At 38.6% G+C, this 24,321-nt stretch overlaps 1 protein-coding gene across 4 annotated transcripts in view; it reads left to right on the forward strand.

Annotated features, from left to right (window-relative positions):
* LOC148949805 (synaptogenesis protein syg-2-like) overlaps nucleotides 1-24,321 on the forward strand; it is a 302,236-nt gene that overhangs the window by 120,938 nt on the left and 156,977 nt on the right. For all 4 annotated transcript variants that reach the window (XM_089093104.1, XM_089093107.1, XM_089093105.1 and 1 more), the window contains one exon: nucleotides 2,701-2,852. In XM_089093104.1, coding sequence (XP_088949230.1) covers nucleotides 2,701-2,852 — 152 coding nt within the window. The remainder of the gene's footprint in view (nucleotides 1-2,700; nucleotides 2,853-24,321) is intronic.

Here is a 24,321-nt window from a genome sequence, read left to right on the forward strand (position 1 = left end):
CCTTTTTTAAAGTTTCTACGACAACACCTTCTATAAAAAAAATTTTATATGCCCCCAGGGCATAACTTACAATCCTTGCCCTAAGGGCTGTGGGGGACTGTCCTCAAAGACATAATTTCTATCTGGAAATCAACTACGCTGAACAAAATGGCTATCTCAAAACTTTGATTGGATGTGTTTCGAGAAAAAGTGGGCGTGGAAGGGGTGTTAGTAGCCTTCCAATCACTTTCCACTATTAAAAAGAGCACAGGCCACTCTAATTTATAATTGAATGAGCGCTTTTCGAAGTTTCTACGACAACTTCTTCGATACGAAGCGTCCTGCTCTAAAGGAAAAAATTAATAAATAAAACATTATGCCAACATCGTTCTTATATGCCCCCAGGGCATAACTTAAGACCCTTGTCCAGAGGGTTGTGGGGGACTGTCCTGCTCTTTACTTAGTCCCCGTTTCTTGTCTCGTTCTCGAATGTTCCCGTTCTTTACTTAGGCAGCGCGATCGTGCTGCCTATGATTTAATCAACAATTTTCTATATAAACCATATATGCCCCCAGGGCATAACTTACAACTCTTGCACTGAGGGCTCTGAGGGGGCTATCATCCTAAAAGACCTAATTTTCAGAACGTTCAACTACGTTGAACCCTTGCCCTAAGGGTTGTGGGGGAGTGTCCTCTTTAAAAATATATTTTCTATCTGGAAATCAACTACGCTGAACAAAATGGCTATCTCAAAATTTTGATTGGATGTGTTTGGGGAATGATGGGCGTCGGGGGGGGGGGGGGCTAGTTTCCCTCCAATCACTTTCGACTATAAAAAAGGGCAGTAGCCCTTTGAATTTCCAGTCGAATGAGCTTTTTTTGAAGTTTCTACGACAACGCCTTCTTTAAAAACCTTATATGCCCCTAGGGCATAACTTAAAACTTTTGCCCTGAGGGCTTTAGGGGACTGTCCTCCTCAAAAACATAATTTCTATGTGGAAATGGACTAAGCTGAACAAAATGGCTATCCCAAAATTTTGATTGGATGTGTTTGGGGAAATGATGGGCGGGGGGGGGGGGACTAGTTGCCCTCCAATCACTTTAGACTATTAAAAAGGGCGCTAGCCCTTTGAATATCCAATCGAATGAGCCTTTTTTGAAGTTTATACGACAACTCTCTCTCTAAGACCTTATATACCCCAAGGGCATAACTTAAAGCCCTTTCCCTGAGGGTTCTGGGTGAGTGTCCTCCTCAAGAACATATTTTCTATCTGGAAATCAACTACGCTGAACAAAATGGCTATCTCAAAATTTTTATTGGATATGTTTGGGGAATGATGGGCGTGGGAGGGCTAGTTGCCCTCCAATCACTTTCGACTATTAAAAACGGCACTATCTACTCCAATTTCCAATCGAATGAGCCCTTTTTGAAATTTGTACGACAGCTCCTTCGATACAAAGTGCCCTGGTATGGAGAAAAAAAACCCATTGCGCCCCCATCGCTTTTTACTTAAACAGCTTAAGTGCGCTGCCTATGATATCCTGGATGGAAGTCCCTTTCTGGTTTTCTCTTCTCTTCCGTCCTCTTGACCATGGGTTGGTGATGCCTCATGCAATGGCCATAATCCAACCGGTTATTTTTTTCGTAAACCTGAAAATAATATAAAAAAATAATCTCATTTTTATTCTTTTTTTTTACACTAAGACTCCCTGCTTAATTGTAATCTAATTCATCACTACTTTACAATCATTTCCTATGCTCTACTACCTATCTACCTTACCTCTTACTCGGCATTCCATAGCTTTCTACCTGGCTAATCCCTCACATACCTAATTTTTTCTCTCCTAATATATTTTATCTACCTTTTTCCTAAAAACTATTTTTTTTTTTATCAATTTCCCCATCCATACGATTCTCCGTCCGTTAAATTACGATACAACAAATTCAAAATTCACATTCTAGCTACCCAAGGCGGCAAGGGGCTGCTCCCATTCATTAGGCCTATAACATATAACATTAAAATACAAATTTACAATACATATACATTTTTGAACTTTAAAATACTCACGTTTTTAAAAACACTTTAAAACACTTTTCACTACATTTACCTAAATGAAAAAAAAAACATAACACCAATTTTTTTTATTACATGACATTTCATCATATTTCTACTTTTGCGGGGCCTTGCGTTATTTGGCAGCTACAACGATCACCTTTAACTCTTAAAAAGGAACTAGAATTTTCAATTTCCAATCAAATGGGCCTCCTCTAAAGTTTATACGACCACCCCTTCCATAAAAACCTTCAATGCCCCTGGGGCATAACTTAAAAACATTTCAAAGGTTGCTAGTGAGTGAGATAGGTGAGTTTGGAATGTAAGTTTTCGTATAGCTATATCCATTGCTTGGAACCGTGCTGGTTAGCCTACAAGACCACTAAGTTTAATAGAGGTTCGAGTTAAACGTTTAAACTTTATTGCAGTTGTTTTATTTTTAGTACCATCCTTACCAACCACTATTTTGAAAAGTAGAGAGCCCTTTTAATGGGAAAGGAATATAATTTTATCCATGAAAAAATATAAAAATTGAGCTAACTTGAACGTATTTGTTAAGAGACCTTAATTATAACAGCTTTTACAGCTTAGAGCTGTACGGGCTCCCGACCATTGAACGTAAGAGGGATTTCAGTCATACGTTTTAAACCCATTGCTCTTTTTTTAGTGGCACCAGCATCAACAAAGATTTTGACCAGTAGAAAGTCTCTTTCAGCAGGGAAAGAATATGAGTTTGTTTGTCAATCTTCTGGCTCTAACCCTCCAGCCACAATAAGCTGGTGGAAAGGAGAGTCACAACTGGAAAATGCCATTGAAAAGGTATGTATGCGCTGGGTATTGCTGATATCATAATGAGATAGTTGTATAGATGTAAATTATAGATTACAAAAAAAAAAAAATCTGAGGTCCGGCTGACTTTCATGATAATAAAATTCTCTGCAATGCATTTTTATTTATAGGCATGCCAAAATTGACATTTTAATCCCATCTGATTAATAATGAGCAAGTGTTAATAGGGGAATAAATCGCTAGGCATGGACAGGAGGTAGGTATCTTGCTTGTATAGAATAAAATGTGGGTTGAAACAAATTGAAAAAAGTAGAAAAGTGGGACCTTTATCTATTTATGAGAAGCAAAGGATAAGATTAAATGTCGAATCTTTTGAATATACAACGAAAATGTACGATTATTTCCACTAATCTTCTGGATTCCATTCTTCAAAATCCAAAACCAGTTTGTCTTGGCTATCCAGCCAGTTATTCGAATGGTTCTCCACTTGGCGCACGTTAAATGAGAGTAGATGGTGTGCCCAAGCTAAAATATAGCGGCATTATCAAACAGTTCGTGGTAACGAACTGTAAGTAAGGAGCGACCCGGCTCAATGGTAACCGAAACTCTAAAACACGGAATTTTGGTACCAATAGATACATCAAAAGAATAAGATTTTAAATCTGAGTTCAAATATATAAGTTTCATCAATTGTAATCTTACCCATCAAAAGTTACGTGCCTGAGAAAATTTGGCTGATTTTCGAAAAAAGGGGGAAAGACCCCCTAAAAATTATGGAACCTTAATGAAATTCACACCATCATATTCAGCGTATAAGAGAACCCTACTGTAGATGTTTCAAGCACCTAGCTGCAAAAATATGGAATTCTGTATTTTTTGCCAGAAGAAAGATCACGGGTGCGTGTTCATTTGTTTTTTTGTTATTTTTTTCCCCAGGGGTGATTGTATCCACCCGGTAGTCCTAGAATATCGTGAGAGGTCTCATTCGAACAGAAACTAAAAGTTCTAGTGCCCTTTTTAAGTTACAAAAAAAATTGGACGGCAACTTGACCCCCTCCCACGATCATTTTTTTTTCAAAGTCATCCCCTCAAAATTTTGAGATAGTCATTTTGTCCAGCATAGTCGAAAATCTAATAAATGTGTCTTTGAGGATGACTTAATCCCCCACCGTTCCCTGGGTATGGGATGAATGATATTAAATTTGCCCATTTCTTAAATTTTGTTGTGTTTTTTGGTATTTATACAGGAATTTTCTGTAATATTTTTTTTCGGGGGGGGGGGGGGCGGGCGGCGGGGGTTCCTCGGGAGAATCTTTCCGGGGAGGATGTTTCTTTGGGGCAAGGGACATTTCTATGAAGGGGGTGCCAGATTTCCAAGCATTATTTAAAAAACGATCAGAAATTAAATTAAAAAAAAAACAGTTTTTTCAACTGAAAGTAAGAAGCAACATTAGAACTTAAAATGAACATAAATTATTACGTATATGAGGGGGTTCTCCCCCAAGTCAATACCTCGCTCTTTACGCTACATTTTTTTTTAGCGCTTTCAAAAGAGCTATCTATTCTAATTAAACGGCCTTTGTGATTCAGGGGTTTGTGAATTAAATTTTTTTTTAACTTTTAACGTAAAGAGCCTGGTATTGACTAAGGGGAGAACCCCCTCATATACATAATGACATATACGTGATAAAAAAAACAATAAAAAAAACAAGCGATACGGCTCAATAGTAATCGAAACTTTAAAAAACGGAATTTTGATGTCAATAAACATATATCAAAAGAACGGGCTTATAATGCTGATACTAAATATATGAATTTTATCAAGTTTATTATTACTCATCAACGGCTACGAGCCTGAGAAAATTTGACGGATTTGTAAAAGAGGGGGGAAAAGTCCCCTAAAAATGAAAACATTCTAATGAAAACTAAACCATCGGATTCGACGCATCAGAATACCATATAATATAGATTGCAAGCTCACGTCTGCAAAAATTTGCACCTGTGTATTTTTTGCCAGAAGAAAAATATACAAATATAGAAGTTCATTACGTAAGTTAATTTGTAAATTACGTCAGAACCAAATTTAGAGACAGCCATTTAGCAAAAGAAAAGTAAATTTTTTCTAAAAATTTTGTTTACTTATTCAATGCCGGCGAGCCAAAATAAAAGCTGCATTAACTAAAAAATGATCAGAAATTAAATAAAAAAAACAAGTTTTTTAAACTGAAAGTCAGGAGCGACATTAAAACTTAAAACGAACAGAAATTATTCCGTATATGAAAGGGGCTGTGCCCTCCTCAACGCCTCGCTCTTTACGCTAAAGTTTTTATTGTTTAAAAAAAAGAGTTGTGAGAAAGTCAAACTTTATCGTAAAGAGCGAGGCGGTGAAGAGGGGACAGCCCCTTTCATATACGGCCTAATTTCTGTTCGTTTTAAGATTTAATGTCGCTCCTTACTTTCAGTTTAAAAAACTTGTTTTTTTTATTTAATTTACAATCAAGGCCTTACCCAGGATTTTCTTTTCGAAGGGGAAAACTCAAAAAATGCATACAAAATTTGTTTATGTCCATTTTGTGACATTTTTACAAGTCAGACAAACATCTCGGGGTGAGGGGGAGGGGTCCAAACCCCCTAACCCCCCCCCCCCCCCGGATATGGCCCTGTTTACAATGGCCACATACACAATATTGGAAGGTTAGTTCGAAATTTTGAAGGTTTTTTGTTGCTGTTGTTGATGTTGTATTTACATTTGAGATTCTGACCGATGAAAAGCGGTAGTGGCCCGTTTTCTTAGGTGGGAGATGTTGAACCCCTGACCCTGATTATCAGATAAATGTTCTCTTGTCGTAATTTAATACTTCCTTTTAAGCTCATTCTTTTCCTTTTCCGCAAGAGCTTTTTCTGGTGCATGAATAAGTAGGTTAATTAAAAGAGACAGAAAATTTTGCTACACTATTACCCACTGATCACTTTCGAACATCCCCCTGAACATGCCCGAAAGTCTTATATTACAACTATAGGCAATCCTTGAGATATTGTTCATATCCCAACTAGAATGTAACTCATATATTTTGATTTTCAAACATTTCGTGGTAACGAAATGTAAGTAAGGAGCAAGATGGCCCAATGGTAACCAAAACTCTAAACAATGGAATTTTGATATCAATAGATACGTCAAGAGAATTGGCTTATTCTGCTGATTTTAAGTACCTTATATAAGATTGACTAAGTTTAGTGGTACCCATCAAAAGTAATGAGCATGGGAATATTTGTCTGCATTTTGAAAAAGAGGGAAATACCCACTTAAAAGCAAGGAATCGTAATGCAATTCATGCCATCAAATTCAGTGTATTAGCTAACCGTATTTTTGAGGTTTCATGTTCCCATCTGAAAAACTGTGGAGTTTTGTATGTTGTTTTTGCCAGAGGAAAAATCACGGATGAGTTTTTTTTCTTTGTTTCTTTTTTATCCAGGGGTGATCGTATCGAACAAAAAGACCTAGAATATCTCCAGAACCCTCATTTAAACAGAGATTAAATTTCTAGTGCCCGTTCTAAGTGACCGAACAGAATGGAGGGCAGCTAGCCCTCCACCATGCCCCCTTTCCCCCGAACTTGTTGGATCCAGATTTTTACATATACATTTTGTTCAGCATCGTTTAAAGATCCAAAAAGTATCCCTTTGGGGATAGCATGACCTCCCAAAGCTCCTGAGAAATGGGCTGCAAGTTGCAAGATTTGCCCATATTGTTTAAATATAGTATTTTTATTGAAATTAATTAAAAAAAACTTTTTCCACAAAATAAGTTTTTCAAAGAAACGTAAAGAACGCAATTAACCAAAAAATGAGCAAAAATAAAATCAAATAATCTACCAAGCGTGAAACTACCACAAATCAGCATCGATAAATAAATAAAAACCAAAACGAACAGAAATTACAATAAATAACGGAGTCAAAATGAAAACGAGCAGAAATTAACATAAGTTGGGCTCAAAACCTCTATGCCTCCCCAAGGCCAGAATATAATTTGCACTTTACTAAAAAAAAAAATATTTTTTTTTACTTTTATAACTTTAATAAATCAAATAATATTAACATATTGATTGCTAAATATCAGTATATATACATATTAAACTGACAATGCACAATCATTTGTATTTTTTTCAGTAAAGTGCAAATTATGTTCTGGCTTTGGGAAAGCTTAGGGGTTTTGAGCCCAACTTATGTATTGTAATTTCCAATCAAGTGAGCCCCTTTTGAAATTTCTACAACAACTTTCTATATAAACCTTGTATGCCCCCAGGGCATAACTTACAACCCTTGCACTGAGGGCTCTGATGGTGTTATCATCCTAAAAGACCTAATTTCCAGTATTTTCGACTACGTTGAACGAAATGGATATCTCGCAATATTGATTGGACGTGTTTGGGGAAATGGTGGGCGTGAGAGAGGGGTTAGTTGCCTTTCAATAACTTTTGACTATTAAATGAGCACTAGCCCTTTCAATTTCCAATCGAATGAGCCCTTTTTCATGTTTCTACGACAAAGATTTCAATAAAAACTTATATGCCCCCAGGGAATAACTTTTAACTCTTGTCCTGAAGACTGTGGGGGGACTGTTCTAATCAAAGGTATAATATCCTGAACTTTAAACTGCGTGGAACAAAATGGCTATCTTCAAATTTTGACTGGACGTATTTGGGGAAATGGTGGGCGTGGAAGGGTTGTTAGTGGCCTTCCAATCACTTTCGACTATTAAAAAGGGCGCAAGCCCTTTGAATTTCCAATCGAATGAGCCCCTTTTTAAGTTTCTACAAAAACACTTCAATAAAAACCTTTTATGCCCCCAGGGCATAACTTACAACCCTGACCCTGAGGGTTGTGGGGGAGTGTCCTCCTCAAAAACATAATTTATATCTGAAACTCAACTACGCTGAACAAAATTGATAACTAAAAATTTTGATTGTATGTGTTTGGGGAAAAGGTGGGCGTGAGAGGGGGGTAAGTTGCCCTCAAATCAATTTTGACTATTAAAAAGGGCACTACACCTTTGACTTCCAATCGAGTGAGCCTTTTTTGAAGTTTCTACGACACCACTTTCTATAAAAACCTTATATAACCCCAGGATATAAATTACAACCCTTGCCCTGAGGGCTGTTGGGAGTGTCCTCCTCAAAAACATAATTTCTATTAGGAACTCTACCACGCTGAATAAAATGGCTATCTCAGAATTTTGATTGGATGTGTTTTGGGAAATGGTGGGCGTGGAAGGGGTGTTAATTGCCTTCCATTTACTTTCGACTATTAAAAAGGGCACAAGCCACTCCGATTTCCAATTGAATTAACCCTTTTGGAAGTTTCTACGAAAATTTCTTCGATACAAAGTGCCCTGGTCTAAAGGAAAAAAATTAATATATTGTGCCAACATCGTTCCTATATGCCCACAGGGCATAATTTAAAATCCTTGACCTGAGGGTTGTGGGGCAGTGACCTCCTCAAAAACATATTTTCTATCTCGAAATCAACTACGCTGAATAAAATGGCTTTCTAAAAAACGCGTTCTATCAAAACCTTATATGCCCCAGGGCATAACTTACAATCCTTGCCCTTAGGGCTCTGAAGGGTTTCTCATCCTCAAAGGCCTAATTTACAGAACTTAAAACTATGTTGTGTAAAATAGATATTTCAAAATTTTGATTGGATATGTTTGGGGGAAAGGTGGGCGTGTGAGGGGGGTTACTTGCCCTCCAATTACTTACGACTATTAAAAAAGGTACTAGCCCTTTGAATTTCCGATCAAATGAGCCTTATTTGAAGTATCTACGACAATGCCTTCTATATAAACGTTATATGCCCCCAGGGCATAACTTACAACCCTTGCCCTTAAGGCTATGGGGGAGTGTCCTCCTCAAAAACATAATTTCTATCTGGAAATCAACTACGCTGAACAAAACGGCTATCTCAAAATTTTGTTTGGATGTGTTTAGGAAAATGGTGGGCGTGGAAGAGGTGTTAGTTGCCTTCCAATAACTTTCGAATATTAAAAAGGGCACAAGCAACTCCAATTTCCAATTGAATGAGCCCTATTCGAAGTTTCTACGACAACTTCTTCGATGCGAAGTGCCCTGCTCTAAAGAACAAAAAATAATAAATAATACATTGTGCCCACATCGTTCTTATATGCCCTCAGGGCATAACTTAAATCCCTTGCCCTGAGGGTTGTGGGGGAGCGTCCTCCTCAAAAACATATTTTCTATCTGGAAATAAACTAAAATGGCTATCTCGAAATTTTGATTGGATGTGTTTGGGGGAATGATGGGCTTGGAGGAGGGCTAGTTGCCCTCCAATCACTTTTGACTATTAAAAATGGCACTAGCCCTTTGAATTTCCAATCTTACCTGCCTCTTGTGAATTTTCTACGACAACGCCTTCTATAAAAGCCTTATATGCCCCCAGGGCATAACTAACAACGCTCTCCCTGAAGGCTGTGGGGGAGTATCCTCCTCAAAAACATACATTCTATATGGAAATCAACAACTCTGAAAAAAAATGGCTGGCTCAAAATTTTGATTGCATGTGTTGGGGAAAAGGCGGGCGTGAGAGGGGGGTTAGTTGCCCTTCAATCACTGTCAACTATTAAAAAGGGCACTAGTCCTTTGAATTTCCAATCAAATGAGTATTTTTTGAAGTTTCTACGACAGCGCTTTCTATAAAAACCTTATATAACCCCAGGGCACAAATTACAACCCTTGCCCTGAGGGCTCTGGAGAGTGTCTCCTCAAAAACATAATTTCTATTAGGATATCAACTAGACTGAACAAAATGGCTATCTCGGAATTTTGATTGGATGTTTTTCGGGAAATGGTGGGCGTTGAACCCTTTCGAAGCCCTTTTCGAAGTTTCTACGACAACTTCTTCGATAAGAATTGCCCTGGTCTAAAGGGAAAAAAAACAATACATTGTGCCAAAATCGTTCTTATATGCCCCCAAGGAATAACTTAAAACCCTTGCCCTGAGGGTTTTGGGGGAGTGACCTCCTCAAAAACCTATTTTATATCTGGAAATGACCTACATTGAACAAAATGGCTTTCTAAAAGATACGCGTTCTATAAAAACATGATATGCCCCAAGGGCAAAACTTACTACCCTTGCCCTAAAGGCTGTGAGGGGTTTGTCATCCTCAAAGACCTATTTTCCAGAACTTAAAACTACGCTGTATGAAATGGCTATTTCAAAATTTTGATTGGATGTGTTTGGTGAAAAGGTGGGCGTGAGAGGGGGCTACTTGCCCTACAATTACTTTCGACTATTAGAAAGGGCACTAGCCCTTTGAATTTCCGATCGAATGAGTCTTTTTGAAGTTTCTACGACAATGCCTTCTATAAAAACCTTATATGACACCAGGGCATAACTTAAAGCCCTTGCCCTGTAGGCTGTGGGGAATTGTCCTCCTCGAAAACACAATTTCTATCTGGAAATCAACTACGCTGAACAAAATGGCTATCTCAAAATTTTGTTTGGATGCGTTTCGGGAAATGGTGGGCGTGGAAGGGGTTTTAGTTGCCTTCCAATCACTTTCGACTATTAATAAGGGCACAAGCTACTCCAATTTCCAATTGAATGAGCCCTTTTCAAGGTTTCTACGGCAACTTCTTCGATACGAATTGCCCTGCTCCAAAGGAAAAATAATAAATAATACATTGTGCCAACATTGCTCTTATATGCCCTCAGGGCGTAACTTAAAACCCTTGCCCTGAGGTTTGTGGGGAGTGTTCTCCTCAAAAACATATTTTCTATCTGGAAATCAACTACGCTGAACAAAATGGCTATCTCAGAATTTTTATTGGATGTGTGTCGGGGAATTATAGGCTTGGGGGGGGGGCAAGTTGCCCTCCAATCACTTTTGACTATTAAAAAGGGCATTAGCCCTTTGAATTTCCGATCGAATGGGTCTTTTTTGAAGTTTCTACGACAACGCCTTCTATAAAAGCCTTATATGTCCCCAGGGCATAACTTAGAACCTTTGCCCTGAAAGTTGTGGGGGAGTGTCCTCCTCAAAAACATAACTTCTACATGGAAATCAACTACTCTGAGCAAAATGGCTGTCCCAAAATTTTGACTGGATATGTTTCGGGAAAAGGTGTGCGTGGAAGGGGTGTTTGTTGCCTTCCAATCCCTTTCGACTATTAAAAAGGGCATAAGCCACTCCAATTTCCAATTGAATAAGCCCTTTTCAAAGTTTCAACGACAAATTCTTCGATACATAGTGCCCTGCTCTAAAAGAAAAAAAATAATTAATTATACATTGTGCCAACATCGTTCTTATATGCCCTCAGGGCATAACTTAAAACCCTTGCCGTGAGGGCTCTGGGGGAGTGTCCTCCTCCAAAACATATTTTCTATCTGGAAATCAACTACGCTGAACAAAATGGCTATCTCAATATTTTCATTGGATGTGTTTGGGGGAATGATTTGCGTGGGGGGGGGGGGGGGGCTAGTCGCCCTCCAATCACTTTTGACTATTAAAAAGGGCACTAGCCCTTTAAATTTCCAACCGAATGAGCCTTTTTTGAAGTTTCTACGACAACGCCTTCTATAAAAACTTATATGTCCCCAGGGTATAACTTTAAAACCTTGCCCCGAAGGCTTTGGGGGATTGTCCTCCTCAGAAATATAATTTCTATGTGGAAATCAACTACGGTGAACAAAATGGCTATCTCAAAATTTTGATTGGATGTGTTTCGAGAAATGGTGGGCGTGGAAGGGGTGTTAATTGCCTTCCAATCACTTTCGACTATTAAAAAGGGCACAAGCCACTCCAACTTCCAACTAAATGATCCCTTTTTCGAAGTTTCTATGACAATTTCTTCGATACGAGGTGCCCTGCTCTAAAGTAAAAAAAAAAAAATAATTCATTGTGCCATCATCGTTCTGATATGCCCTGAGGGCATAACTTAAAACTATTGCCCGAGGATTGTGGGGGAGTTTCCTCCTCAAAAACACATTTTCTATCAGAAAATCGACTACGCTGAACAAAATGGCTTTTTCAAAATTTTAATTGCATCTGTTTGAGGAGAGGATGGGCGTGGGGAGGGGCTAGTTGCCCTCCAATCACTTTCGATAATTAAAAAGGGCACTAGCCACTCCAATTTCAAATTGAATGAGCCCTTTTCGAAGTTTCTACGACAACTCCTTCGATACGAAGTGCCCGGGTATGGAAAAAAAAAGGAAATAATATATTGTGCCAACATCTTTCTTTACTTAGGCAGCGCTATTGTGCTGCCTATGATATATACATACCTCATTGATTAGTGGTAGACCATTTGACTGCAGATCAAGAGATCTGTAGCTGTCCCCGGATTTTTTTGAAACGAAATGAAGAGCTATGTAATTGAATTTTAATATATTATAATTAAAATATTTATCAAATAGTTTGTGGTAACGAGTCCGGGTTGCAGCGGTAGCTAGCAACCTAGTAAGAGACTTACACGTCAAATACTAAGAAAGGTAATAGCAAAAAACTCTTATAAATAAACTCATATCAAAACAAAAGTGCACTATTAGAACCACCTGGTCAAAAAATTCTATTTAGAAAACTTACCGTCCCTTGGCCTGAACAACAAGGGAAATATATTGGCTTGAAAATCAAGAAAAGTGTCTGAAACCACGATATTCTGCATAAACGATATCTTTTTTTCTTCTTTCCTGTGGTAGCGGGGAACTGGAATGTCGCAGAGATGCCGTCAATGTTGTCATAGTTTTATTAGAACTATGACATAAATAGAAAAACGATAGATTATGACGTTAGCTCTGATCCGTTCTGCAGCGGTAGCTAGCAACCTAGTAAGAGCTGATCACGTACCATAGTAAAAACTACAATAGCCCATAACTCCTAAAAATAGTGTCAGATAGAAACACGAAGTCCACTATTAGAACCTCCTTGTCCGAAACTCCTATATAGGTAACTTTCAGCTTCTTGACTTGAACAACAAAGAAAATATGTCGGCTTGAAAAACAAGACAAGTGGCTTCATTTGCGAAATTCTGCATTGACGGTATCTTTTTTGTTTTTTTCCCACTCAGCTAGCTGGGCACGGGAAAACCATAAAGAGTTGTAACTAAGGACCCAGTTCGTTCAATAACAACCGAACTCTAAAACACGTTGAACAGAACGTTGATAATCATAGGCAGCACGCTAGCGCTGCCTAAGTAAAGAACGATGCGGGCACAATATATTTTTTTTTCTCCATACCCGGGCACTTCGTATCGAAGGACTTGTCGTAGAAACTTCGAAAAGGGCTCATTCGATTGAAATTGGAGTGGCTTGTGTCCTTGGTAATAGTCGAAAGTGAATGGAAGGCAACAAACACCCCTTCCATGCCCACCATTTGTCGAAACACATCCAATCAAAATTCTGAGATAGCCATTTTGTTCAGCGTAGTTGATTTCCAGACAGAAAATATGTTTTGAGGAGGACACTCCCCGAAAAACCTCAGGGCATGGGTTTTAAGTTATGCCCTGGGGGCATATAAGGTTTTTTTAGAAGGCGTTGTCGTACAAACTTCAAAACAGGCTCTTTCTATTGGAAATTCAAAGGGCTAGTGCCCTTTTTAATAGTCGAAAGTGATCAGAGGGCAACTAGCCCCCCCACGCCCATCATTCCCCCAAACACATCCAATCAAAAATTTGAGATAGCAATTTTGGTTCAGCGTAGTTGATATCCAGATAGTAAATATATTTTTGACGAGGACACTCCCCCACTACCCTTAGGGCAAGGGTTTTCAGATATGCCCTGGGGGCATATAAGGTTTTTTATAGAAGGTGTTGTCGTAGGAACTTCAAAAGGGGTTCATTGGATTGGAAATTCAAAGGGCTAGCGCCCTTTTCAATATTCAACAGTGATTGGAGGGCAACTAGCCTCCCCTTACGCCCATCATTCCCCCAAACACATCCAATCAAAATTTTGAGATAGCCAATTTGTTCAACGTAGTTGATTTCCAGATAAAAAATATGTTTTTGAGAAGGACACACTCCCAAAGCCCTCAGGGCAAGGGTTTTAAGTTATGCCCTGAGGGCATATAAGGTTTTTTTTAGAAGGCGTTGTCTTACAAACTTCAAAACAGGCTCATTCGATTGGAAATTCAAAGGGCTAATGCCCTTTTTAATAGTCGAAAATGATTAGAGGACAACTAGCCCCCCATGCCCATCATTCCTCCAAACACATCCAATAAAAGTTTTGAGATAGCCATTTTGTTCAGCGTAGTTGATTTCCAGATAGAAAATATATTTTTGAGGAGGACACTCCCCCAATACCCTTAGGGCAAGGGTTTTCAGTTATGCCCTTGGGGCATATAAGGTTTCTTATAGAAGGTGTTGTCGTAGAAACTTCAAAAGGGGCACATTCAATTGAAAATTCAAAGGGCTAGTGTCCTTTTTAATATTCGACAGTGATTGGAGGGCAACTAGCCTCCCTCTCCACGCCCATCATTGCCCCAAACACATCCAATCAAAATTTTTAGATAGCACTTTATTCAACGTAGTTGAAAATTTTTGGAAATTAGGTCTTTAAGGATGACAACCTCTCTCCCCACATGCCTCAGGGCAAGAGTTTTAAGCTGTGTCCTGTAAGCATATAAGGTTTTTATAGAAGGTTTTGTCGTAGAAACTTCAAAACAGGCTCATTTGATTGGAAATTCAAAGGGCTAGTGCCCTTTTTAATAGTCGAAAGTGATTGGAGGGCAGCTAGCAACTACCCCCACGCCCATCATTCCCCCAAACACATCCAATAAAATATTTGAGATAGCGATTTTATTCAGCGTAGTTGATTTCCAGATAGAACATATATTTTTGAGGAGGACAGTCCCCCTAACCCTCAGGGCAAGGGTATTAAGTTATGCCCTGGGGGCATATAAGGTTTTATAGAAGGTGTTGTCGTAGGAAATTTAAAGGGGGCTCATTTAATTAGAAATTCAAAGGGCTAGTTCCCTTTTTAATAGTCGAAAATGACTGGAGGGCAACTAGCCTCCACGCCCATCATTCCCTCAAAAACATCCAATCAAAATTTTTAGATAGCTATTTTATTCAACATAGTTGAAGGTTTTGTAAATTTGGTCTTTAAGGATGACAACCCCTCCCCCCACAGCCCTCGGGGCAAGGGTTGTAAGTTATGCCCTGGGGGCATATAAGGTTTTAATAGAAGGCGTTGTCGTGGAAACTTCAAAAAAGGCTCATTCAATTAGAAATTCAAAAGGCTAGTGCCCTTTTTAATAGTTGAAAGTGATTGGAGGGCAACTAGCCCCCCCCCCACGCCCATCATTCCCTCCAACAAATCCAATAAAAATTTTGAGATAGCCACTTTGTTCAGCGTAGTTGATTTCCAGATAGAAAATACATTTTTGAGGAGGACACTCCCCCACAACCCTGAGAGCAAGGGTTTTAAGTCATTCAAACCATTCCATCATTCCATTATTCCAAGCACATCCAATCAAAATTTTTAGATAGCCATTCTATTCAACGTAGTTGCAACTTTTAGAAATTACGTCTTTAAGAATGACAACCCCTCCCCCATAGCCCTCAGGGCAAGGGGTGTAAGTTATGCCCTGGGGGCATATAAAGTTTTCTATTGAAAGCTTCGTTGTAGATTCTTCAAAAGGGAAATTGAAAGGGCTAGTGCCTTCTTTATTAGTTGAAAGTGACTGGAGAGCGATTAACCCACCATGCCCACTATTTTCCCAAACACATCGATTTAAAATTTTGAGATATCCATGTTGTTCAATGCAGTTGAAAGTTCTGTAAATTTTGTCTTTTAGGATGATAACCCCCTCAGAACCCTCAGTGCAAGGGTTGTAATTTATGCCCTGGGGCATATATGGTTTTTATTGAAAGCGTTGTCGTAGAAACTTCAAAGGGGCTCGTTCAGTTGGAAATTGAAAGGGCTAGTGCCTTTTTTAATAGTTGAAAGTGATTGGATAGTGACAAACGCCCCTCTCACGCTCACCATATTCCAAAACACATCCAATCAAAATGTTGAGATATCCATTTTGTTCAACGTAGTTGAACGTTCTGAAAATTAGGTATTTTAGGAAGAGCACAGAGCCCTCAGTGCAAGGGTTGTAAGTTATGCCCTGGGGGCATATAAGGTTATATAGAAATTTGTTGTATAAATCATAGGCAGCGCGATCGCGCTGCCTAAGTAAAGAAGGGAACACTCGAGAATGAGACACGAAACGGGGACTGAGTAAAGACTCCCCCACAACCCTCAGGGCAAGGGTTTTAAGTTATGCCCTGGGGGCATATAAGAACGATGTTAGCACAATGTATTAATTATTATTTTTTTCCTTTAGAGTAGGGCACTTCGTATCGAAGAAGTTGTCGTAGAAACTCCGAAAAGTGCTTATTCAATTGGAAATTGGAGTGGCTTGTGCCATTTTTAATATTCGAAAGTGATTGGAAGGCGGCTAACACTCCTTCCACGCCCACCATTTCCCAAAACACATCCAATACAAATTTTGAGATAGCCATTTTGTTTAGAGTAGTTGATTTCCAGATAAAAATTATGTTTTTGAGGACAGCCCCCCACAGCCCTTAGGGCAAGGGTTGTAAGTTATGCCCTGGGGGCATATAAGGATTTTTATTGAAGGCGCTGTCGTAGAAACTTTAAAAAAGGCTCATTCAATTAGAAATTCAAAGATCTAGTGCCCTTTTTAATAGTAGAAAGTGATTAGAGGGCAACTAACCCCCCTCTCACGCCCGCCTTTTCCGCAAACACATCTAATTAAAACTTTGATATACCCATTTTATTCGACGTAGTTTAAAGTTCTGGAAATTAGGTCTTTGAGGATGACAACCCCCCCCCCCCCCACAGCCCTCAGGGCACGGTGTGTAAGTTATGCCCTGGGGGCATATAAGGTTTTTATTGAAAGCGTAAAAACTTCAAAAGGGCTCATTCAATTGGAAATTGAAAGGGCTAGTGCCTTTTTTAATAGTTGAAAGTGAATTGGAGAGCGACTAACGTTCCTCTCACGCCCACCATTTACCCAAACACATCCAAAAAAAATTTTGAGATAACCGTTTTGTTCCTCGCAGTTCATAGTTCAGTGAATTATACGGTTGAGTAGGACACTCCCCCCATAGTCTTCATGGCCAGGGTTGTAAACGATGCCCAATGAGCATATAAGGTTTTTATTGTAATTTTGGTCGTAGAAACTTGAAAAAGGGCTCATTCGATTTGAAATTCAAAGGACTAGTACCCTTTTTTATGGTCGAAAGTGATTAGTGATATTTTTTGTTGTTGTAGTTGTTTAGACCAGGGCACTTCATATCGAAGGAGTTGTCGTTGGAACTTCGAAAAGGGTTCATTCGATTGAAAATAGAAAGGGCTGATGCTCTTTTTAAACAGTTGAAAGTGATTGGAGGGCAACTAATCCTCCTTCGACTCCCACCATCCCACGCCCATCTTCCAATTCGCCCATTATGTTTAAAAACTAAATGTTGCCTTAAGATTAAATCAAAATGCAATGTGTTAATGCTAATTCCCAATAAGGCATCTCAGCAGTATCCCAAGAACGACTGAGGGTTTTATGTTCAAACTTTCGGGGCTACTTCTGCTCTTAAAATTCAACCAAATCAAAATAGCGTAAGTGTATCCAAGCTATCAAAGAAAGTAAACAGATTTTTTGATGGTATCAAGTTTTCCATTTCAGGTCAACTAGAGGAGGTATGAAACTAAATTAAACATTGCTATTTGTGTCTAGATTTCTAAAAGGGTGTATGTTGTTAAAAATGAAAATTTTCCTCCAGCATACAAATAGCAGGCCAAACTATAAAGTCTTAAAAACACGTAAAGATTTTAAGTATTATTTTCTTTTTCCCTGAAAAGACTATGTCAATATAAAACGAACAGAAATTAATTAAAAAACTTTTTCTACAAAATAAGTTTTTCAAAGAAAATTAAAGAACTCCATTAAACAAAAAATGAGCAAAAATAAAATTGAATAATCTACCAAGCTTGAAACTACCACAAATCAGCATTCATAAATAAATGAAACCCAAAACGAACAGAAATTACAAGAAATAGCCGAGTCCAACTCAAAACGAGCAGAAATTAACATAAGTTGGGCGCAAAACCCCTATGCCTTCCCAAGGCCAGAACAAAATTTGCACTTTACTGAAAAAATACAAATGAATGTGCAATGTCAGTTTAATATAAATATACTGATATTTAGAAATCAAAATGTTAAAATTATTTGATTTATTAAAGTTATAAAAGTAAAAACATTTATATTTTTCAGTAAAGTGCAAATTTTGTTCTGGTCTTGGGAAGGCATTGGGGTTTTCCGCCCAACTTATGTTAATTTCTGCTCTTTTTGAATTTGACTCTGTTATTTATTGTAATTTCTGTTCGTTTTGGGTTTCATTTATTTATTGATGCTGATTTGTGGTAGTTTCACGCTTGGTAGATTACTGGATTTTATTTTTGCTCATTTTTTGTGCATCTCACCTAGGGACGCACTGAGTGGGCTGAAAGAGGCCCCTACTGAGAAGTAAACTCAGTTAGCCCCATAGGCATAGTCATTTAACCTTCAATATGTCCTGAAAGTTTCCTTTTAACACCCTGAGCCATTCATAAGATGCGGAAGATTTACCTTTTTGATAAACTGTATGCAAATGGTGCCTTTTAATTTAACTCAACAGATCCTCCAAATTCCCCAAAATTTCACCTCAATACCCTTAGGCTTTTCAGACAAACCTGAATCAAACATTCCCCTTTTCCTAATGATAAATTCTGCATATAAAATGGACAAATTGCATAATTTACAATCCTTGTCCAGGGGCTGGGTAGACATGACTTCCCCGGAAGCAGAGCTATTAAACATTGCAACTATTTTGAATAAAGTAGATTCCTAATATCTCTAAAGGGGGCATTAAAAAAAAAGGGATGCTGGTTGCCCTCTGTTCCTTTTTTAACATACCTCTCAACATGCTTTTAAAGTTCTTATTTTATACCCTTACCCTTGTTCCGTTAATACCCTTGTCAGTGGGGGGGGGGGGGGCTGGTTAGTTGGAATCCTTTCACTGTTCAACACCTCTCTCAACTTCCTCTGAAAGTTATAAAAAAGGGGACTCCCTCCTCCAGACACCGGTCGAGAATAAACGGGTTAACCGCGTTGGTGATGACCTTCACCCAGTTAACTCACCCCGTTAGCCCATATATGGGCCCTGTATAGGAGTAAATTGACCCCTACAGGTTATCTTGGGGGAGGGTAAACTATTACCCTCACGCAACTCGGCTCCCATTTGACTTCACCCATATCATCCCCATTCAGCTTAAACCTCCTCAAGCCAACAGTATAACTAGAAATTGTAAGTCTAGCCATTTTGTCCGAAATGATGAAAGCTGACTTTAATAAAATGGTCTTTATTTGTTGGTTATTTCTTATGTAAGTTTTTTTTTTATTTTATGATGCTTCAACTCGAATCTATTCCCCATCCCCTATAAAAGAAAACAATTTAACCTTCTGTCTTATATATTTGAAAATTGGGGAGACCTTTCATATCCAGAGCCCAAACAAACTTGAATCTTATGGTTGCAGCAACCGCCGCACCCTATTGCAGAGGAAACCACGGCCCATAGTAGCCAAAATCTTAAAAACACCTAAAAAATACGGTCTCGTAAGAAAAATTTGCCATTACTGCTGACTCAGGAATGATAGCTATTACTTAGATTCATCTTAAGAGTAAAAATTTATTGCAAAAAAACGAACGGCAATCTTTTAGAAAGGGCTAGAAACGTTGATAAGTCTTCTTTTTTCTAAATCTGATCTTAGTGGTAAAGGTTTATTGTGAAAACAAATATATGGGAATTTTAAAAATAGCCTGAAAATCCTCAAAAATGCTTTCTGATCGAAATGTAAACAAACCGTTAGAATTCGGTGGTTGGTTTTGATCGTCCAGAGGGATGCAAACTTTTTTTGCCGACCACCTGCCAATGGATATGGGGCTTAAACCTTTAACTAATCGCTCCAAATAGGGCTTTCCCAACCTCATGGGCGCTAATGGTGCCCACCTCAGGGTTCCCCAGTCAAAACCAAGAATGAGAAAATGTCATTCTCGTTCAACCAAGAAAAAAGGAATGACAAAATCATACCTGACAGCATCAGGCGATAGAGAAATCTCCAGTATATGTCACAGGATGATCGGGTCAGGCCAAACCTCTATTAGAAGAACCGGTGTAGGCCTATTCCTAAACAAGAAGGCGAAGAAATGCCTTATATGCCACAACGCAATATCGGATAGACTACTCACTCCCCGCTTCTACCACAAGCATGGGAAGCTGTCGATTATTGTGTTCTACGCAAAAATGAACGTGTCTCCAGTGGATGAAAAATACAACTTCTAATCAGCGCGGACATCTGCTCTATCTCAGATTTCCCCTTACGATGTTTTGGCCGTAGTGGGCGATTTCAATGGAGCTGTATCTAATCCCAGCGGAGCTTTTATATCTCTAATTAGACCAGTTATGCCTGAATCATTGAACGAAAATGGGACTCCTCCAGCTATGCGCTGTGCACGAAATGATCATTGACAACACCCCGTTTCACAGGAAAGGCATGTATAAGCCAACATAGTATAGTGATGACGAGTGAACACGGAAGATGATATCATGGTCAATCAAAGATGGCGTTTATCAGTTACGAATTGTAGAATATATGGTTGCGCTGAGAACTGACCATGCTGACCATAGGAATACTGACCATAGATTAGTTGCCGCGAACTTCCGCCTGCGTCTTAAAGCCCAGCTTTCAGAACAACGCAAGCCAATGTTTGGACCCCCAGAAGTGAAAAATTGAGGCATGAGAATGATAGATCATATGAAAACAAAAGGAATGTAAAGAAAGTGGAGAAAGCATTAAAATATGAACTAAGGAGGAGGGAAATGGAGGCCATGTATAAAGCTGCCGAGGATCTGGAAGATGCAGATAGACGGCATAAAAGTAAAACATTGTAATGGCATATTAATAAACTGAGAGGGAGCAGTCAATCTGGACTTGTCCCAGTTAAAGGTAGGAACGGGGCCACAATTAGTGATAAGGAAAAAGTTAAAGAGACATTGGCAGAACACTTTGAGAATTTGCTAAGTCGAGATAGAGTTGCAGGAAAAGATATAGAGGAAAATAAAAGGTTTGTGATAACTTGAATATGAAGGAAGATTTGTTTTGTGAGGAAGAATTAGTGACAGTACTAAATGGATTAAAAATAAAAAGGATCCAGGTGCTGATAGTGTGGTAAATGAGTTTCTTGAATATGGTGGCTCTGAGGCTAGCAATAAGTTACTGAAGAATATGAATATGATTTTTGATAAGGGGGAAGTACCTAACAATTTCAGGAAAACCTTAATTAAGCCACTTTATAGGAAAGGTGATAACAATGACTGTGGTAATTATCGAGGTTTTAGTCTGATCTATGTAGGTAGCAAATTATATGATAATTTTAGACTGAGAGATGCTGTAGACAAAGTTTTAAGAGAAGAACAGTGCGGTTTTAGAAAAGGTAGAGGATCTGTCGACCAAGTTATCACTCTTAGGTTAATCATTGAGAAGTGTCTGAGTTTTCAAGCACCTTTGGTCCTCAGTTTTATAGATTATGAACAATCGTTCGATTCTGTTGATTTAAGAGCTTTAGCAAAGGTTTTATCCTTGTATGGTATACCAGACAAATACATTAAAGTGATTAGTGCTATGTACGAGAATAACACTGTTGCCGTTAAGGTAGGGACTGAGGTTAGCAGCATGTTATGTATTGAATCAGGAGTTCATTATGGTTGTGTTCTATGCCCCTTTATATGGATTATTCTGATGGACTTTGTCTTAAGGAGCACAGGAAAAGAAATAGGAGACCACGGAATCAAATGGGGAGGAAAAAGTCTCCTGGACTTAGATTATACTGATGATATAAGCATCCTAAATGAAAGAGTGAGCAAAATAAATGAAATTTTAGAGATTTTGCTAGTTCAGGTTGCTAGAATAAATTTGAAAATTAATTTTAAGAACACTAAGTCACTCAGGCTAGGAATAAGTGAATATGAAAAGGTAAATTAGGAATATGAAAGGTCGGCAGCTTCATTTAACTTGGTAGTATAATTAGTAATGCCGGTCGCAGCAGTGAAGATGTTAAAAGTAGAATAGCCAAGGCTCAGGGTGTTTTTACACAGTTAAAAAAGTTGGAAGAATGGGAATAAAATTCTGCAAACCAAGGTTATAATATTAGAAGCTACAATGATAAAAGTGGTTAAATATGGCTTTGAAGCATGGGCGCTCCGAAAAGCGCATGAAATTCTGGGTACCTGGCTGACTGATCTTATTTTAAACAGTAGGCTGTTCGGAAAATGTGGTTCAATACCGCTTTCTAGGGCTATAATGAAACAAAGGTTGAGAGGGTAGGGGGTGGGGCCCGTTATTTGGATGAAGGATGACATATTGCCGAAGATTGTCGATTTCGTCCAACCGTCTAGGGCTCAATAGAAAGCAGGTCGTCCTCGTCTGGGGTGGTAAAACCTCATAAAGATAGATTTAAAGGAAATGGGAACTTCCTGGGAGGGTTTAAGAAGGGAGGCTTTGAATAGATTGGGATGGAGGAGGAGTGTGCACAGGGGTGTTGGCCTCAGGTGGCTTGGTGCTGCCATGAGTTTTTAGTAGTAGCAGCAGTAGTAATATTCCGCCAAAAGAACTCAGTTGAAATTCAAAATAGTTTTGAATGCCCGAATACCCTTGTTGACCCGGACACGTTCTGGCAGACATATAAAACAGTATATTAGAGGTTGTAACTATTACCGTCGGTTGAGAGATGTATTCAAAGAAACTCTGGCTATCGCAAGAAGCACTCCAAATCATTTTACAGCGCCGGAAAGTGCAGCTGGCCAGAGATTTGCCCTCCTACAGACGGCTGAAAGGGATCAGAAACAAAGTTATTCACCGTGATAAGCAACAAATTGTTGATAAAAAAAGCTACATAGCTAGAAGATGCGACACAAAAAGGTTACGTCATTCGCTTTTCAAGCATGTCAGAGACCTTACCGACGGAAAACCACCAAAGATAGGTGCAGTTGAAAAATAGCCAAAGATAGGTGCAGTTACTCTGTGGGATTAAAAAAAAAAGATGATCTCCCGAATCAAATTAAAATTTATCCCATTAGTTATGTCAGTTTTCCGAATAGACACACCGATTAACGAAAATACACGAGGAGGGAAAAGATTTTTTCGATTTTTGTAGGTCGATGAAAAACATGTATTTTTGAAAATCTAAGGGGTGGCGTTTAGTCAGCTTTCACTAGAAAAGGACACTAGACATCAGTATTCGCAAGGGAATTGGCTATCTCTCAATTTTCTAAGGTAATTTATTCCATGTTTCAAAAATTCATTGGTTTGTGTTGCTTTTATATAATCAGGGTATTCTTCCTAGCAATTTTCCCTGTGTCCGAGAAACAAAACAGTGGAATTCAACTTTAAATAAATATTTCGACCCTATATCCAAGGGCCGTCTTCAACATAACAAATGAAGTAGAAAAACGAAGAATATAAAAGAACATACATTACAATACACTCTTTAAAACTAAAATATTTTCTCAACACAGTCCTAGCATCATTACTTTAGGAAATTTCAACTACGACTGGTATATGAACTGGTATATGAGGTTGAATCAAATGTTATAGCATCATTCCAAAGTTTCCCAAAAAGATTTTGGAAGTATGTAAGAAGGAATCAAGTTTCACAATTCCCATCATCCACTTCTCTTTTAGATCCTGGAAGTCTTTCACTAATAGATGATAATTATGTAAAAACACAATTTTTCAATGAGGTATTTGGTTCAGTTTTTATACAAACACACACCGAAATACATGCTCAGTTTACTCCTCCAGATTTGACAAAAGAATTCGACGGTTCAGATTATACAGTCCAGCAGGTTTATCAAACATTCCGAAATATTGATCCTGGAAAGGCGCCGGATATTGATGAATTTTGAAATATGATGTTACGTGAACTTGCATCAGTATATGCCGGACCACTCACATATCTCTTTAAACTTTGTGTCTCGTCTGGTGAAAATCCCTTAGCTTGGAAAAACATAATTATTAGGCCATTGTACAAGAATGGTTCAAATTCCCATTTTAAAAATTACAGACCAATTTCAAATACATCAATCTTTTCCTGTATAATAGAGAAAACTGTAGTGAGCAGAACCCAGGCACATTTTGAGGAGAATAATTTATGGCATTCTGCTCCGCATGGCTTCCGTAAATGGCGATCTTGTAACACGCAACATCTGGAGGTGATTCATGATTTTCAATTTATGGCGGATAATGACATTTTGTTTACTACTACTACTACTAACAACTCACCGCAGCACCAAGCCGCTTGGGGTGAACAGACCTACAGAGAATCCTCCTCCATCCCAATCTATTCAAAGCCTACCTTTTTACACGCGTCCATGAAGTTCCCTAGGA

Source organism: Artemia sp. Qi Xiang Cuo, chromosome 8, assembly GCF_049724085.1.
Source record: "Artemia sp. Qi Xiang Cuo chromosome 8, ASM4972408v1, whole genome shotgun sequence".
Lineage (NCBI taxonomy): Eukaryota > Metazoa > Arthropoda > Branchiopoda > Anostraca > Artemiidae > Artemia > Artemia sp. Qi Xiang Cuo.